This window comes from Symphalangus syndactylus, chromosome X, assembly GCF_028878055.3.
Source record: "Symphalangus syndactylus isolate Jambi chromosome X, NHGRI_mSymSyn1-v2.1_pri, whole genome shotgun sequence".
NCBI classification, from domain to species: domain Eukaryota; kingdom Metazoa; phylum Chordata; class Mammalia; order Primates; family Hylobatidae; genus Symphalangus; species Symphalangus syndactylus.
The window spans coordinates 29,672,035-29,691,475 of NC_072447.2; the positions used below are offsets into that span (position 1 = coordinate 29,672,035).

At 39.2% G+C, this 19,441-nt stretch overlaps 1 protein-coding gene across 4 annotated transcripts in view; it reads right to left on the reverse strand.

The window, feature by feature from the left end:
* Positions 1–3,473: 3,473 nt before the first annotated feature.
* The window catches only part of ACE2 (angiotensin converting enzyme 2), a 45,119-nt gene continuing 29,151 nt past the window's right edge, over positions 3,474–19,441 (reverse strand). For 3 of the 4 annotated variants that reach the window (XM_063634561.1, XM_063634562.1, XM_055269244.1), the window contains 9 exons: positions 18,112–18,256; positions 15,816–15,914; positions 14,655–14,777; positions 14,077–14,249; positions 12,753–12,811; positions 10,190–10,290; positions 8,671–8,787; positions 6,454–6,648; positions 3,474–4,458 (listed from right to left, as the gene is read on the reverse strand). In XM_063634561.1, the coding sequence (XP_063490631.1) occupies positions 4,350–4,458; positions 6,454–6,648; positions 8,671–8,787; positions 10,190–10,290; positions 12,753–12,811; positions 14,077–14,249; positions 14,655–14,777; positions 15,816–15,914; positions 18,112–18,256 (1,121 nt within the window). In that variant the 3' untranslated portion in view covers positions 3,474–4,349. The remainder of the gene's footprint in view (positions 4,459–6,453; positions 6,649–8,670; positions 8,788–10,189; positions 10,291–12,752; positions 12,812–14,076; positions 14,250–14,654; positions 14,778–15,815; positions 15,915–18,111; positions 18,257–19,441) is intronic. The other variant, XM_063634563.1, reaches the window with a different exon arrangement.

Genomic DNA, 19,441 nt, shown 5'->3' on the forward strand with positions numbered 1-19,441 from the left:
AGTTTCAGGTCTGAAGATAACAAGAGTCATTGAGGGAGATAAAATGACTGATTGTTGCCCAGTGAAGTTCGTAGAAATTAGGATGAACTATGTATGACATGGTGCTGTAAATTCTTCTACTTGTGGACTAATTTTGGTGACCATCTGTCTAATCATCTTAAATCCTTGAGTTTGGGGATCTGGGGCTTCTGGCTAGTTTGATAACTGAAGTTTCTATTTCAGTCTGCTATCTTAACACAAAAATATAGAAGTACTATTTTAGCTTCTCATGCCTATTACTAAATAGTATTTCAGCTTTAAAACAGTACCTGCGGATGCCCTTCTTCGCAGCCTGCTAGTGAACCCACAGGTTTTAACCTCTTTCCGAGTACTGCATTGTCTTTTCTATAACGTCAAGAAGGGAGAGACAGATTCTGCAGAGGGCACCATTACAATGAAGAGACACCCCAATTAAACCCTGCTGCTATTTTCCAGAGATCAGTCAATAATCTCTCAGAGACACTTATATCCTCTCTCATCCCACTCTGTCCTTCAGCCACCAGCTAGTTTCAATGCTCCCTCTTGCTTATTTGTTTCTCGACATTTCATTAATAATTCCTTCAACAGAGAATTGACACTCGTTAACAGTCTTCTATTTTTTACAGAGGTACGCAAATCTCAATTTATAATTAAATGTAACTCAAAATAATCACTAGGGCATTTGTATATTTTATTTTTGTAGTTTTGTTTGTAGTGTTGACTGTATGCTAGGTTTTTTCCTACCCAAGAGAAAAGAAAGAACAGGTGACCCAAACCCTCTTTCTCAACGGACCCACAGTCCGATGGGGGTGCCAGCCTTTCCTGCACCACAGACTGTTTCCCCACTCAGAGGATGAGCTCATGCACAAGCTGGCTCTTTCTGGTCTCCCTCTTGAAGATTTTTTTCCTTTCTTCTTCTTATTTTTGTATATTTACCTTTTAAAAATAATCCTCTTTATAACAAAATACACGCTTGTTGCAAAAATGCAAACAATACAGAATTGTTTACTATGAAGAGAGGCCAAAGCCCTGCTTAGAAGCCTAGCTGCAAAAATCAAGTCAGGCAGCAATTTAAGGTACCACTAGAGGTTTATCAGAAAACAAGTCCAGTGATGCTAGGAGGAGCCAAGTAAAAGAACACTATTCATAGTATTTCAAACGTGCATAATGATTTTTTAATGCTGTATAACTGTGTTTAGTGGTGATATGCAGAATTTACTGTTGTTATCTTAAACCAAGCGTCAGCCTACACTCTTTTGGCAGTGAAGAAAAAGGAAGACTATGTGGTAAGAAACTTTCCCAAAGGGCAGGCTGCAGAGCAAGTTCAGATAAATCACATGCCAGGTAAAATCCAACAGATGCTCCCTTGTCTTGCTGAGCATTTTCTGACATGCCAGAAGTCAAACACAAAGTCAAGAGGGTCTGGCAAAACTCACCTCATATCTACTTGAGTTCATTAAGATTCCAACACAGTAGATTTAGCAAGTTGAGTTTCTCAGTTTTTATTCTATCTTGGGAGTGGGTTTATGAAGAGGAGAGATTGGACCTAAGGCCCCATCTTTACCTAAATGTGGAGGGAGGAGGGTCTCAAATGAGGAAGAATAGCTCATTGAGAGACACCAGAGAAGAGGAAGCTAGCACCTGCCCTTTCTGGCCTGATCACTACGTTTCTCTGGTCTGTGAGCTCCACAACGGCCCTTTTGCATTTGCAGTTTCATTTAATCCTTGCTTCCTTATAGCCCAGGGTTTGGCAAAGTTTGTCTGTAAATGGCTTTGTGGGCCATGCCGTCTCTACTTCAACTACTCAGCTCTGCTCTGTAGCATGAAAGCAGCCCTAGACAATATGAAAATGAATGGGTGTGGCAGGGTTCCAATAAAACTTTATTTATGGACACTGAAATTTGAATTTCATATCATTTTCATTTATCATGAAATCTTATTCTAATTTTTTTCAACCACTTAAAAATGTAAAAATCACTCTTAGTTCACAGGCCAGACAAAAACAGGTGGTGGGGTGGCCGGGCGCAATGACTCACACCTGTAATCCCAGCACTTGGGGAGGCCAAGTCAGGCAGATCACCTGAGGTCAGGAGTTTGAGACCAGCCTGGCCAAATGGTGAAACCCCCTCTCTACTAAAAAATACAAAAAATTAGCTGGGTGTGGTGGCACACACCTGTAGTCCCAGCTACTTGGGAGGCTGAGGCAGGAGAATCACTTGAACCCAGGGGGCAGAGGTTGCAGTGAGCCAAGATCGCGCCACTGCACTCCAGCCTGGGCGACAGAACAAGACTCCGTCTCAAAACAGAACAGAATAAAACAAAACAAAACAAAACAAAAAATGTGATGGGAGGGATTTGGCCCATGGGCCATTGTTTGCCAACTTCCACCCTAGGCCCAGGCACCAGTCCCTCCTTGTAGAGTCTCCATCCTTTCAGAGGATGCTGCTACGCAGGAGAAGGACCACAAGCGTTACCTGGTGGGCACAGTGAGAACTGTTCTGGAGAAAACCCCAAAATTAAGTTACGGAAATAAGCAGGTTTTTCTTTCTGTGTTACAGTTGGACACTATGTCACATGCACATGGGTCCTTTGCCATGTCTGGGGAGGCTCTTTTGAAGGTGTTAGATGATGAAATTGGTTCCTGCAGAAATTATTCTTGCACTGTGTTGAACCAAGTTTATGAACTTCATAAAGACCTTGTGGCAACTACAAAGGATGTTTAGATAGCAGTAGCTTGACAGAAGATTTTCATGATATATTAGAGAAGATGGGACATATGCAAGATAAAAGAAAAAACTGTCTATGAAATGGTTGCTTAGCCGAGGAGTAAATTATATTGTATGTTGCCCCAAGCTGTGGGCCCAGTGAATGGCAGGATGATGCAGATGGTGATGCGAAATGTTGATTGTATCTCGTAAAATAACAAAGAACTCTATCTCTGCTACCTGGGTATCAGATAATTAAGACATCAAAGAGCCTCAAATGACCCTTATTTTGAGGTTATTTAATAGATTATGAAAGTCATCTTCCCTTCACTTGGCTAATTGATCCACCATTACCATAGAGAATTTATGAAGTACAAAGTCATTGTAACATTATGCTGGTCACCACATAGAATGAGTTAATGCGTAGAGTTTAGATATGTTAATCTATTTAATCTAGTTTTAACCAATCTTCAGGTATCTAAGAAATGCTGTGCTCACACTGGGGTAGTGACTGTGAGAAATATAAAAGCAGCATCAGGTTTGATTCCTAATCTGATGGTATATACACTCTGTACATAACTTTTTTGGGACCAGTTTTACAATTGCTCTGTACAATAAAGCAATCTGAGAATTTGCAATATATCACGAGACATTTAGAAGGCCAGGAGCCCCAGACACTCAGATGATAACTTTGTTCATAGAACTGAAAAGCAGACAAAACATAAAGAAGCCCCAGCACATAAGTAAGCATAAGGAGTATGTAAATCTAGCATTTATTGAGTGTCTGCTTTGTGCTCAGCACTACTCAAATACTGTGAGCAAATACAAAAGATTTAAGAGACTGGGTACCCACTTCAGAGGGTGAACATACAGTTGGAATTTCCATTCACTCCACAGTTAGAGAACAGTAGAAATGAGTTTCTATCAGGCATGCTCTGGGAGTTCACGGAGGCCCCTGGTGCTAGTTTTGTGTTGTCAGGGAGATGTTGATCAAGCAGCTTGGAAGTGAAAAAGCAATGTCCTCTTCCTGTTCCCTGGATTCTTCTCTCTTTAGACCTGTCACCTTGAAGAAAGCGTGATCGATTCCAAACATCACTGTAGGCAAATCACCATAGTACTTGGATTGAGTTAATGTGAAGAAAGCATGTCATCCTTGACAATGGATTAAATGAAAGTGAGCTAATGCATGCCATTCTCAATCCTTGCAGCTACACCAGTTCCCAGGCACTGTCCTTACAAGTGATCCATCCATATTCCATACAAGGTCCAACACTTGCTCCAATGATATATCCTTGTTTTCAACTTCAGAAATTCAACAGACATTTACATGTAGATTATCCCTGAACAGCCTGTGAGACCAAATACACACTTTCCCTAATATACTCTAATACAAAATCCTTATTAAGAAACAGAACAGAAGTCAAATCCAGAGACAGAAATAAATACTGAAAGCAATGTCAATGAAGATGCTCTCTCCTTGGCCATGTTGTCTTTGGACAATTTTTTTTCTGAACAGAGTCATAGTTTTGACATTTAATGATGTCTTTATCATCTTATATTTTCTATACCATGAAATTAACATTTACATACAACAAAATCACCTCAAGAGGAAAAACACAGATTTTTCTAAAAGGAGGTCTGAACATCATCAGTGTTTTCGAATCCTGGATTATTTTCTCCTTTGCTAATATCGACGGAGGCATAAGGATTTTCTTCACTTCTTGCTTTATTTTTCCTGTTAAGTAGAGCAAGGTTGCCTTAATATGCTTATGTTAAAATCAATCGGACTGATGAAGATCAAAAAGTTTGAGGGCAATCTGTGTTAAGGAGGCTGGGCAGGAGGAACAGGAAGTTTCATAAACTGTTGATGTGAGTATAAATTGGTACAGCCGCTATTGAGGGCAATTTGGCAATATTTATCAAAATTAGCAATTGCACGTATGCTTTGACCCAGCTTTCCCACTGCTAGGATTCATCTTACAGGTATATTGGCATACTCAGGAAATTACCTATATTAAGCCATCACCTTTTTTTAAGTAAACACAAATATTTGGAAACAACATAAAAGTTCATCAACAGATGACTGTTTATCAAAATTACAATCCATTCATGAAATGGGAAATTATACTGCCAGAAAAAAGGAGAAGTTTTTTGTGCAACTAATGTGTAATGATCTCTAAAACACATTAAGTGGGCTGGGTGTGGTGGATCACACCCATATAAATAAAAATTTTAAAAAACCATTAAGTGGAAAACAAAATATGCAGAGCATTGTTTATAGCCTGCTAACATTTGTATACTAAAAAATGAGATATACATATGCACATACACACATATATACACACTAAAAAAGTATATATTTGTATACTAAAAAGGAGATATATATATATATATATATGTCCGAGAAAAAAGAAAAAAAGACTATGTGTGTGTGTGTGTGTGTGTGTGTGTATCTCCAAGGAACTGATAACTTTGTTTGGCTTTGGGAAGAGAACTTGGAGGCAAAAGGTGGTAAGGAAGACTCTTCATGTTCACCTTTGTATTTTTTAATTTTAACCATATGAATGTATTACACACTGAATGCCTAACTTTTTAGATGAAGCTATTTTGGGGAACCGAAAAATCTCTATAGTGAAGAAAATTGAGCAAAATAGACTAGCACACATAGAGATTCAATCAAGAATATGTTTAAACACCTGAGGTGTGCATAGAGTTTTGTTAGGTGCTATAAAATATTAACCTTCATTCCATAAGCCCAGCAAGAGTCAATTTCGTAAGGACAGAAGAAAAACATCTAGTAGCAAAGCAAGACTAGAAATCAGGTCTCTAGTAATTTAAATCCTCAATGAACTTTGATCTTCAGTTCAGGAACAAATTAGAGCATGCCTAACCATGAACTGAGAGAATGATATAGAGTCTGAGCTACCCCGTGAGAAATAAAAGTGAGTAAAGAGTAGCAGTTTGGGCAGGGCACGGTGGCTCACGCCTGTAATCCCAGCACTGGAGGGCGAGGCAGGCAGATTGCTTGAACTCAGGAGTTCAAGAACAACTTGGGCAACATGACAAAACCCTGCCTCCACAAAAAATACAAAAATTAGCTGAGCGTGGTGGCGCACCCCTGTAGTCCCAGCTACTCAGGAAGCTGAGGTGGGATGATCACTTAAGCCTGCGAGATCGAGGCTGCAATGAACTATGATTGCACCACTGCACTCCAGCCCGGGTGACAGAGCAAGACTCTGTCTCAACAAACAAACAAACAAACAAATAATCAAAAACACGAGTAGCAGTTTCAAAGAAATCTCACAGCCCATTCTTGAACAATTTCACGGTTCAAACCCATCAGCAATCCAGTCTCCAGCAATCCAGTCTCTACTTTTAGACTGAAAAGGATTCAGCAGTGAGAGCAGTGAGAACCATTCCCTGAGTCCACCCATACCTGCCGAGTTTGCAGTGCCTCTTTGTAGGAGGGAAATGACACTGTGGCTGGGATGGAGTTTACTAGGGCATGCTAATAAATCCCAGGCCAGATACTCACTGTGTGGGCTTACTAGGAAGATGAACTGCTGATGACATCTAGTAAATTTCTAGGGAATGCATCAGAGTATTTAGGTGCAAAATTGTCCAACTAAGTAATTGGGCTATACAATCTACCACTTACTGAAAATTTTCCAGTTACTGTTCTCTAAATCTTTCTATTTTTGGATAGTTAAGTCTAGGAAAGGCCACTTACTTCTTTCGATCTCTGATGCCAGCGAAGATCAGGATGACAATGCCAACCACTATCACTCCCATCACAACTCCAAAAACAATCAGCCATATGGTAACAGTGGGCTGGTTAGGAGGTCCAAGTGTTGGCTGTATCCCCAGAAACTCCAGGCTGTTGTCATTCAGACGGAAAGCATCATTGATACGGCTCCGGGACATCCTATTTGCAAAAGCAAAAAACAGCAAAGGGGACACTTAGACAAAATAAAATTGTGTGTAGTTATTTACTGTTTATATCATTGTTCCTGAAAGGATTTAATAGAGCTTATCATAAGAATATACACCTAGCCAGGCATGGTGGTGCATGTCTGTAGTCCCAGCTACTTGGGAGGCTGAGGCAGGAGAATCGCTTGAACCGGGAGGCAGAGGTTGCAGTGAGCCGAGATCGCGCCACTGCCCTCTAGCCTGGGTGACAGAGCAAGACTCCGTCTCAAAAAAAAAAAAAAAAAAAAGGAATATACACCCAAAATCATAATAAGAGCAAAGTAAATAGGTCTAATTAAAGATATAAGTCTTCGACAATTATGCATCTTTCATGCCTTGCAACCTAGATTAGGTTCATCAACAGCTCCATTGAAAAATTGAGTTGCAAGTGTGGAAATGTATAAATGGTTGGCATTTATTCATTTGTGACTGCTGTGTTTAAGGGCAAAGTTAGCATATTTGGCAAGAATTTCCCTTCTGTCAGAGTACATCTACAATGACTTTATATCAAATAATGGAAACAGATAATTGGAAACACCTCTTCTATTATACAAATGAATCGGTCCTATGACCAAGTCTCTATAGTAATATTTTCCAAATAAAAGGTATTGGCATTTGGAGGTAGCACTGGGGAGGCACATAAGAAAGGGAACTTTGTCAGCTTCTTCAGCACTGGGATGGGAGATGGCTGACTTTTATGGAGGCAAAAGGATAAAGATTGTTTAAAGAAAAAAAAAACCCGTGATATGGAGAACATTCTGGATCAAAGACCAAAGTGTCTGGCATCTCATCTTCCTACCCTTGGGTATAGCCCAGATCAGGAGGTCAGAGTCCACCAGAGAAGGAGAGAGATCAACACAGAATTAGTCAGGTAACCCCTGCAATCCTCAGCCAGAAAAGATCTGAAAAGAGTCATCCTGGAAACAGAGAGTTTGAGGTCCCCTGTAGCTTGCAGCTGAGTATCCAGGAAGGCTGAGCTTTTTCATAAAGATCTCAGCTGGAAGTTTTCCCTAAGACAGACACAAGTCTTCTGGAGGCAGTGAGTGAGTCTCTGGGCACAGTTGGGTCATATACTCCAACCAAGCCAGATTTTCTAGGCACACCCTGCCCAGCAAAGTTAAACAGGACTCTGATGCAGCTCGAGAGGGCCACCTAGTGAGCTGCCCAGAAGTAGTAGGTATATTAAGCCTTTTTATAATGACAGGAAACCATCTGCAAGGTCAATCCATTCTTCACTCCTGCTGTCTGTTGTGGGAAACAATTGAAGCAAATTGGATGTACTGTTTCTTCTAAACATTCATTGCAAGTCCCTCACCTAGCGTAGAGGCCAAGCAATATGTAAGGAATCCTGTACTTGCCTACCTTGTTTCAGGATTTGGGCAGTTAAATGAACCCTACGTCAAAGTCCCGAGAGCAAATGACGGCAATACCTGTCCAAGTCCCTTCTGCACTTACTATTTTCCATGAGTTCTAGCCAGACTTTCTTCAACCAGCACCTGCTCCCCTTTACCAGAGAGCATTCTCAGACCACAAGATCTGCCCTGCCTGCAGGGCTGAAATGCTGGGAAATTAATGCCACCTGGAAGCAGTTCTCAGCCAATAACTGATGGGAGGTGGTAAATAAATACCCCAGCTTCCTCAGTCCTCTGATGGGACAATTCAGGTGCACATTCTACACAGTCTGTCCACATTTCCCAGCAGGACTGAGCTCTAGTTGCCCATAGTGGTAACTTGCTTGATAACACGTAATCTGTAGTTTTCCTTCCCTTTTGTAAGGGCCTACATCTGGGGGAACTCAAATCAAGATTATTCCCTTGCTGTGGGATCCTTCTGGAATTACATGGAGTTTGTAGCATGAGGTAACATACACGTAAATGACTCAGAATAATGCTTGGCACACAGGAAAAACACACAAAATACTGGTTATTGTTGTTGTATTTGTTAACCCCCTCACCCTTAGATGAAAGTAAAATATCACCTGATGGCCTTTTCAACTTCAGTTCTAGGAATGATGTCAGATACATTTTTAGGTGCAGTGACAAAGAAATTAAAGGAGATTCTTGGTTTCAAATTAGCCACTCGCACATCCTCCTCCCTGTAGAGAAACAAAACAAATATCTTCACTTGTGGCACAGAGGACACAATAAAGAGAATGAAGACTTCCCCTGCTGGTGAAAAGGAGATTAGAGAGAGGATCACAGGGTAGAGACATGGGGGAGGGCAAACAATAAGAGGATGTAATTGTCAAAAAAAAAAAAACATTTATGCTGCCCAAAGCACATGAAATCAACTACATAAAAATTGTGATATCAAGTTTTGGCACTATTTGTTCTGCCTTCATATAAAACCCACATCTTTTTCAATGATAGAAAATTTCCAAACTGAAAACAGCAGAAGAATCAAGGAATAATTGGTGGCCCAGGATTGTGGCAAACAATGTGGTGGGCAGAGATGGCTCAGTACCACACGCAGAGATTTATACCCACAACCTGGTCCTACCCAGCAGAAAATGTCGTGTTGCACCCATGGATGAAGGTAATGAGTGGGGTCTACCATATGATGTGACACGCCTGTGCTCTCACAGCTGCCAAGTGATCCTAGCACAAAATAAGGTAGATCATGTGGCTTATAGCCCTTGAGTGACTACCCATCTGACTCAGAATAAAAGCCAAAGTCCTTAGAATGGCCTTCAAGGCCCACATGACCTTTTGTCTCTCCCTCCTTCCTCTACGCCCCTAACATCGTCCTGGCCACGTCTCCACTTGTCTTCTAATCTGCTCCAGCCACTGGCCTCCTTGCTGGTCCTTTAACAGGCCGAGGATATTCCTTCCTCAGGGTCTGCACCTGCTGTTTCCCCCAGCTGAGACACTTTCCCCATTGTCTGCATTGCTGGCTCTCGCTCTCGCTCTCGCTCTCTCTCTCTCTCTCTCTCACTCTTGCTCTCTTGCTCTCTCTCTCCTGCTTCATATACTTGTTCAAATATTAGTGATGTCTTTTCTGACCATTTTGGTTAAAATTGACCTACTCCCTGCCCAACACACACACACACACACACACACACACACACACACACACACACCAGCCCTCCCCAGACCCTTTTATATTTTTCTCCCTAGCACTTAGTACCTTGTAATTCTATATTTCACTTACATATTACACACATAGACACACACACAACATACATACTAGAATATAGGTCAATGAAGGCAGGAAGTTCTGCCTTTTTTTGCTTTCAGTGCTGAGGGTGTGTGAGGGCATTCTGAGAAGAAAGTGACAGCTGCTTAGTCAGAACAATACTCTTGCAATCTACAAGTCAAATAAGGCACGATCAGCCCTCTATGGAGTCGCCCAAATTCCATGATACCAAAGAAGTATAAGTTACAAGGAGATTTTTATCAATTTCACTTGAAGAAAAGTTTAGGCAGAGTATCTCCTCAGACTCAAGAGTAAGAGAAATCCTAGTTGGAGTAATTTGAGAACCCAGCAAATCAACTCACCCAAAAAGAATCATCTGATTTTTGAGTTTTAAAAAGTACTCCCTCATGGCATATGCAACAGATGATCGGAACAGGTACATTTCATTGTCGTTCCATTCATACTGCAAATTCAGAAGAAAGACACTGCTCAGCTGGACTCATAAGACACATTTATAATCTGATACTCCTCAAGAATTATTCTTAATATTCCAGAGATTCTTGCTATTCATTAAGTCAGTGACCTTCAACGTAAGTGTGCATCCGTATCACCTGAAGGGTTAGTTAAAACACTGAGTGCTGGGTCCACCCCTACAGCGTCTGATTCAGGAAGCCTGAGATGAAACCCAATAATTTACATCTCTAACAAACTCCCAGGTGGTGGTAATGCTGCTGGTCAGGCAACCATGCTTTAGGAACCATTGGGTTCACGGGTCCTTTTACTTTAGTTTGATGTAAACTGAAATTAACACTTTGAGTGTAGGTTTACCGATGGGAGTCAAAGAAAATTGTGGGTTTTGCAGCAAAATGTCTGTACATTGTGGACAAAATCAGTTTTTACTATTTTTATGGTACGTTCTCAGAAATGTACGTATCTATAAGTGTAAAAGAAAAACTTGAAGGTCGAATGAAAAATAATACTTTGTAAACAGCAAGCTAATCTGTTTGTTCTTGTTTTCCAGTGCTAAACAAATAGCTTATGTTTGCATAGCTTTTAAAGACTTAAAAGAAAGCATTCACTCTTTCCTCCAGTAGCTGGCAGTAGGAATCAATGAATGGCACTAGTTGTATGTTTCTCCTTTCCCTTTAAAAATTATAATATTTCACAAAAGAATTGTTACATTCACTTCAGCTTGGTTTCACCCAGGTTTGGAGGAGTTCCTTTGATAGTAATAATATTATTAATATTGTTACTAATAACAGTCTGGCTACTATCTCTATAAATATAAAATATAAAAGATTTTAAAGGCTGAGTTCTCAAAATAATGCCATAGATCCATTGGAATTCACCATGAAATAGCTTGAACTGAGCAGATATTCTGACCCTGATGTGTAGATGCACTAAATATATGATCTTGTTTCATCAAAACAGATTGTTGCTCAGTGAATTGGCCTCAGAACATTACAGCATCAAACCCCCTGAACACTATTTACCAACCCTCACTGCATGGAAAGAGGATGAGTATAAATGTCAGGAAAAAAGATAATTGAAAATATCCTGATCCGCCGAGACTAATTAAAATTTACTAAGCCAAGGAAGTGCTAATAAAAATATGACAGAGAAATAGTCCCACAATCACCCAATGATTATTACGAAATAGGAACTTGAACTCTTAACGATTGGAAAGAAATGCACTTCCATTTTCATTTTTTCTTTCTTGAATGTTCATCTTTTTAGTCCTGAGTTATTTATGTTTTGATGTCTTACCTATGAAAATTATACTAAAAGTGTTACTGAATCTTGGACAATGTTTAACTTTTCAGGAAAGGTAAGGGGGTAGAAACACAATCTTTGGATCTATCCAATGCAGACAACAATTTGCTGTAGCATCTTGGACCATTTTATCCAATAGTCCCAGATTGACTTCTAACCCTGCAAAGCCTTCAGGGTGTCATGCCCACTCTCAGGCTTTTGAGCCCCATCTACCCGAGACTACTCTTTCCTCTCCTCTTTCCCAATCAAAGCTACTACTTCCTCAGACTGGATCACCTGAGACAGGTGTTAAGGAGAGAGCAATAGCTAAGTAAATAATTCACACTAAGGTGTAAATAACATAATTTCCTGTAAAATATTTTGTTACCCCCAAAATGCATTTCCCTAAACAAGTTGTTCTCAAACTTTGCTGTGACTAGAATCACCTGGGGAGCTTTAAACACTCTTGATGCCCAACTCTTGACTCCATACCTCAGAACAATTAAATCAGAATCTCTGGAGGTGTATAACCCAGGCATTAATATTTTTTAAACTTCCCATGTAATTCCACTGTGCAGCCAAGTTTGAGAAGCAATGTTCTAAATTAGCGCTTCCCAGTCTTGATTGTACATACAAATCACCTGGAGGCTTGCTAAAATGCAGATTCTGATTAAGTGGTCCAGGGCTAGGCTTGAAATTATGCATTTTTAACAAGCTTCCAGGTGATTCAAATGCTGCTGGTCCATGGGCCACACTCTGAGTGAAGCCAGGATACAGATGATTAACTAAAATAAAACAAACTAAAAAAACCTAACTGTACTGCTTCTAAAAACAAACTACCTTTCAAAATATAACCATATTCTCTTTCTAGAATAAAAGTAATGGTGACAAGAGTCAATTGAAAGGATTGGTATGTGATATTTAAGGATTGACACAGATGTTTTCTCATTGAAGTTCATAACACCTTCAAGGCAATAAAAAGTAGGAATAGCTTATCCAATAAAGAATAGGTTACTTTAAAAACCCAAAGCCAAAGGCCAGAATCTGGAACTTATAGTTTTGAAAAGAACCACATGGCCTCTCTTCAGTTCACACTGAAATGGGTTTATTGTGTCCTATTTAAGTGAAGACTGTGCACTCAAAAATAATCAATTCACTGTCCAGAATACTCACTGCTTTATCTCCAAGAGCTGATTTTAGGCTTATCCTCACTTTGATGCTTTGGTCTGCATCTGATTAAAGAGAAATAGCAGACTACTGGTTACAGACGACAGATTGCCCACATGTGCTTATTTCCTTTTCCTTCCAAGATCCCACTAAAGTGATAGTAAAGGGATCTTTTAAAGGTATCAACAGACTTTTGGAAAACGAGAAATGATGAGACAGGGGTAACTGCTTTCTCAGGGACAGGAAGCCATGACCTAATTTGTACACAGAGGGGGCACAGACCCACAAAGAGCCAAAAAATCCAAAAGAGGGTTGGAATTCAAGCACAGGTGAGGGTGGGAAAATAATACTGGGCTGAAAAGAAGAGGAATGGAAGTCAGGGTGTGGTTAAAACCACTTTGGAGACCAGTTGATCCTCCTACCCCTTGTGCCCTTCCTTAGACAGTCAGTTGGAGGCTATGCTCCAGAAAAACAAGAGGTAATCCAAGAAAGAAGACATGGAATCTAGGAAGCAGTGGATTCAACCCAGGAGAACAACAAATGTTGGGAAAGGAGAATATAAGACTCCAAGAGGGAAGTCTCTAGGGAAAAAAAAATGAGACTGAAAAGAATAGATACGTTGAAATATTTGGGAGAAAAACAAATACAACGTAGATAGCAAATTAGGTAGGCCAAAAAATTCAGGCAAGTAGAAACTTTGAGACAAACAACAAGCCACATAAGAAAGGACACAAAATAGTACATTACTTGGCTCTTCAGGCATAGTGATGTAAACATTGATAACTGTTTTACTAAAAATCATTATAAGGCCTTATTGGAAGAGCAAGAAATGGAAGTGGAAGAGTAGACCAAAGCGAAGGTTTAAAACCGAGCAATAACAAAATAGTAATATAAGAAAATTACTTAAAAATATGAAAGTGACGGCCAGAAAGAAGAGATAATAGCATTAAAATTGTTTAAAAAAAAGTATTTGTCTTTGGAAAGCAGGATTCGAGTACAGTTAGTTGGAGACAGTTATAATATGTATTTTAAAGATGAGACTAATAAAACAGATGAAAGAATACACACTCTTGTATGTGTATGCACACATGTGCATGCATCTGTGTTTGTCTGTACAGTTGCTTTCACTATGTCTCATACATAGGTGCTCGACAGTTGTGATTTTTCTCCCATAAAATGGCAGCTGTCACCATAGCAGAGAAAGAAGCAGGTACTACAGAGAAAGAAACATTCTCAGCTGTGTCACAAGTCCTCATGAGACTGGGGCCAAAGGAGACTAGACGAAGTAGACAAGGAATGGGTGTGAAACTTGTCAACTGGGTGTACTCACATGGACTCCAGTCGGTACTCCATCCCACAAAAGAATTCTTGTTCTGGTCTTTCAGCCAGGTAAATAAGGGCTCAAAGTAGTTGAGCAGTGGTCTCACATTCATGTTCTTTGCTCCTACAACATTTTCCAACGCTAGGGTCCAGGGTTCTGATTTTCCAAGCCTCAGCATATTGCTACACAAAAAAGAGGGGGTTCAGGGCCTTTTGAGGGGTTCCAGATGTACATACATTTACATCTATGATCTATTGTTTCTTCTCTTTGACTTGGCTAAATTTGCTTCTGGCAGATAAGAAAAGAATGCATATTAAGGGATATATTCCTCCCTAAACCGCTCTTTCCTTCCAATTACCACGAAGAGAGGGCTGTAGTTATGATAGGGAGAAAAGAGGTGGCCCATCCAATTGTTGTATGGTCTAGGTTCTTGTCTGACCACAAATTTAATGTTCGGTTTGTAAATGAGGACATTTTGAGGCCATAAAATTTTCTTTTTAGAACAAAGAAATCAAATTCAAACCTAGGCATGGAAATGAGTAATACTGAATACTAGGAGAGGTTCAACATTTTGAGGTATTTCTTACAGCAGTTTCTGTCCAGCTTCTGTAGAGTTTGAGATGTCACATTTGTGCAGAGGGCCTTCATGTTTAGCTGCTTGACAAAGTGCTTCTTGAAACTGGAATTGGTAAAGGGTCCTTGTGTAATATCTGCACAGGAGACAAAGAAACAAAAAAGCAGTCCCGTGTTTACTTACTGTCTTAGAGTTATAGATTGGGGCATATATTTAAATCTGGAGCCCAAGTAACCAAAGAGATACTGATCAAATCTCTTTCTCCTGACATGAACTCTACACTCGTCATAACCTATTTGCATTTTATGTATCTGTTGATAAACATGGCAATATTACTCTGTTAAATGTTAGCTAACATTTGTTTTGTGTTTTACAGATTAATAGCCCTTTCACATAAATGATGCAAATCCATCCTTATAACAGGTCAATAATATTATTTTCATTTTACAAATAAACTGAGCTCCAGCAAATTCAAGGACTGGGGTTACTAGGTGAAGAACATATGTTTTTGGACTTCGAGTTAAAAATTCTCTTTCTATCACAATGTACAATAAACTGCCAGTAACAACAAGACAAAACTACTTTTTATTTCTCCCAATGATACTATTGATTGCTTGATGACAGAGACAAAATCTTACACAAGTTTAATTTAACACAATAAATTGTGTTAGTTTAAATTGAATTGAAATTGATCATCTATACAGACAGTTCCCAACTTACAAAGGTTGGACTTTTGATTTTTCGACTTTAAAATAGTGCTTTCAGCTGTATATGTTAATGGTAAGTACTCAAAGTTTTTCACTTTCAGCACGGTATTAAATAATTACATGAGATATTGAACACTTTATTATAAAATAAGGTTTGTGTTAGATGATTTTGCCCAACAGTAGGCTAATGTGAGTGTTCTGAGCATGTTTAAGGTAGACTAGGCTATGCTTTGGTGTTCCATAGGTTAGGTGTATTCAGTGCATTCTTAAGGTATTTTCAACTTATGATGAGTTTATTGGGATGTAACCCCATTGTAAAGCAAGGAGCATCTGTATTGAGCTTGGAGTTATGGGTGGAAATAGAAAAATTATAATTATCACTTCATTTGTCCCTACTTTTTGTCGTTATTAGCACAGCTGCCCACAAATCCTAGAAGTTAAACAGAAACAAGAAAACTGTAATTTACCGAATGAATGAGTAATCATTAGAAACATGGAACAGAGATGCGGGGTCACAGTATGTTTCATCATGGGGCACAGGTTCCACCACCCCAACTATCTCTCGCCTTTGGGGAGAAAAGAAAACAATACATTAGCTGTGGATCACCCATCACAAGCATCACAAGCAGGTGGGCATAACTAGTGCAGTTTTATCAATCAAATTTTTTTTTTTTTGAGACAGAGTCTCACTCTGTCACCCAGGCTGTAGTGCAGTGGCACGATCTTGGCTCACTGCAACCTCCGCCTCCCAGGTTCAAGCGATTCTCCCATCTCAGCCTCCCAAGTAGCTTGGTTTATAGGTGTGTGCCACCACATCTAACTAATTTGTGTATTTTTAATAGATACGGGGTTTCACCATGTTGGCCAGGCTGGTCTCGAACTCCTGGCCTCAAGTGATCTGCCCGCCTCAGCCTCCCAAAATGCTGCAATTACAGGCACCAACGTGTCCAGCCAATCAATGGTATTCATATTAGAAATGGTTGTTGGGTGAAATAGAAGCAATGTAAAAAAAAATCACCTACAAAAATAAAAAATAAATAAAAAATTTTTAAAAATCAGACAGTAAAGCTCATTATGTGGTTATCTCTTAGTTTTAATTAATTCAGCCAGAATATACCCTTGGAAAATAGCTATGTCTTCAAAAGACTAATTTAATAAAATTCATAAAGTGCATTGCATGGCCAAAAATGTACAGTGAAAGCCCTAATAATTCCTCTCAGGCACCACACTTCATGTACTCCTGGCAGAGAGAATTTAATAAAATTAAAATCTTACTTATTCTCCACACCTACCTAGCTCGTGTTCCCTCCTCTGTGAAGCCTGGACCTGATCCCATCCACCTTCTGGCAGAATTAACCCCTCAATCTCCTTTAGCCTTCTCTAGTTGTGCCTCCTTTGCCATTTATCTCCCTGTTTTGCAATTATTCACCTATAGTAACTTCTTGCCCTAGAGACTTGAGCTCCTAGAGGGTGGGGCTGTGTCTTGGTCTTCTCTCTAATTCCAGTGTCAAACATGGTGCCTGACACTACGGAAAGAATTCCTTTATATTTATTGAACAAAGGAACAATTGATGCATTAATGAATCACTCCAAGGATCTGATTCCATGTGCCTTTAAAGTAAGCTAAGAGGGATCAAAAGATTAATCCAACCAGAAAAAAAGGTAGCAAAATCATGTATTTGGCCTTGATTAAATGGAATACATTTTTTCTTTAAAATTGCAGGATCATTGTAGACATAACTTCAGTAATATTTAAACACTGGAAACAGTTCTTATAGGTGCTGCGTCTTTCCTCCCAAGTAAGATTTATGTTAACAGAGAGAATCTTGACAGAAGAAGTGTACTGTTTTAAACCTGTGCATGTGGAACTGCTTGTTACACAGGAGATCTTCACTTCAAAAAGAAAATATAAGAAAAATAAAGAAAGAAATAATTGACCAGGGTCTATGATGGTAAAAAGAAGATAGATTTCTTTCTTTTTTCCATTCTCTCCCTCCCTCTCTCCTTTCTTTTTTTCCTTCTTTTTCTTTTTCTCTTAGAATTCCTTCATCCAAAAACCTATTTATTTCATACTTGCATTTGACAGGCACAGTGTGAGGCACTTGTGACACAGCAATGAGTAATGTAGTGCTGCAACCATGGAAATGGTCACTGTTGCCCAAATGTGTCAGGTTCTCTCGAGCTTGGAATTCTCCGTGTTCCCCTCTACACCCACATCTTTCTCAGGGCTTAAATGCCTCTCCTCATCTGACACCCCCAGTTGGGCTTTGGATCTCCCCTGGACACTAACGGACCCTGTACCCTCTCATCACAACACTACAAATTGCAGTGGTTTAATTTTCCACATCCTGCCATAAACTAAACATTTTTTGGGGTTGAGGACCATACCTGAAATTATTAGCATTGGATCCCCAATGCTTTGCCTAAAATGTGGGGTCGCCATTTTGTTTAAAAGGCTGGATAAAAGAATATGTAAAATGAATAAATTGATCACTTTCAACATAACATCATAGTTTAATGAGTAAGCCAATACTTAAGAATATAGAGTATGAAGTAGTGTCATCTGACCCAAGGAAATTTTATCTGAGGAGATGGTATCCAAATGGAGACTAAAATATAAAATATAACAAACTAAAAATACAAAAAGTAGTTAGTTAATGTGTGCCTGTGTGTGTGTGTGTGTGTACATGCCAGTCAAATGCTTTTAAATACACAGCAAACTCATTAGAAAACATTTTACTGATTGCATACTCATTGACTTACTTCATCTCCCACCACTTTTTCATCCACTGGTCTTTGGGAATTTCACCTTTAAAGACCATCCACCTCCACTTCTCTAACATGTAAGTAAATGGCAGAGTCCCAACAATCGTGAGTGCCTGTTTGAGCAGGAAGTTTATTTCTGTTTCTGAAAGTAAAATGGAAAAGGATAAATATTACGATGAAGATGACAGTGGATGTTTTGTGTTAAAGAGAATTTTCCTAACCTCAAAATATTATTCCTCAAGATGTACTTACTATAAAGATACATGAGAAAAGTTAACAGTATTCATAATAATATGTATATATTTATTTTCTCAGCTAAGGGATTTGGAGTAGGTTGAAGCCCTGGAACAGAACAGGTAAATAAAACCCAAAGTTACTTCTAATCCTCATTTTCTTCATTAGTTTCTGTTTCCTCCCTTAAATACCTCTTATCAGAGTTCATTAGAGCTATTTCATCCACTTTCCCAGTCACACTGTTTATTCTGGAAAGCTCCACGAAGTCAGTGACTGTTAATGTCTCATTTAAGACTGCATAACCTAGTCCCATGTCTGCTACGTGATGCCTTCTGTGAGTCTTTGTTAAATAAACAAATACTAAACAGATTCAGTGAAAAGCCTGTAAACCAGGGAGGAGAAATAAAACAAAAGAGCCCTCCTGGAGGGCACTATCCACTGGGTGGTGAAAAGTACAATGTACTTTAAATGTAAGGGTATCTTCCTTACCAAGAATTTAAAATGTTTTAACAAATCATGTTATTTCATTTTCTCCTTTATTAGTGACATAAAGAGGCAGTGGAGTTCATCTCTAGTGTACAAAGGAAATGCATTGAAATGTAAGCAGGGGATGTTATCTACTTTTCACATCACTGTGTCTCCGGTGTCTAGAAAAATGTCTTGCACACAGTATGTGCTCGATAAATATGTTTGGAAGAAGAAAGAAAGAGAAAGAGGGAGGGAGGAATGGAAGGAATAAAGGAATTTATTGAACATTATTCACAAATCAGGGGCAGAGTCAAGAAAAAAAGCAGGAGTTTTCCAAACCGGTGGTTTAACCATGTCTAATATCATCTTTTTAAAAAAAAAAATTATTTTAGGTTCAGGGTTATGTGTCCAGGTTTATTATATAGGTAAACTCGTGTCACAGGGTTTGTTGTACAGATTATTTCATCACTGATCTAATACCATCTTAAGAAACATAGTCATCAACCATTTTTACCTGCTGTCAGGGAATATTTAAAAATAATAAAATATCTGTTCATTGACTTGAATTAATGATATTTTAAAATTAGGAAGCAGTTATGGTTACTGTTAACTACCTTTGTTTGTT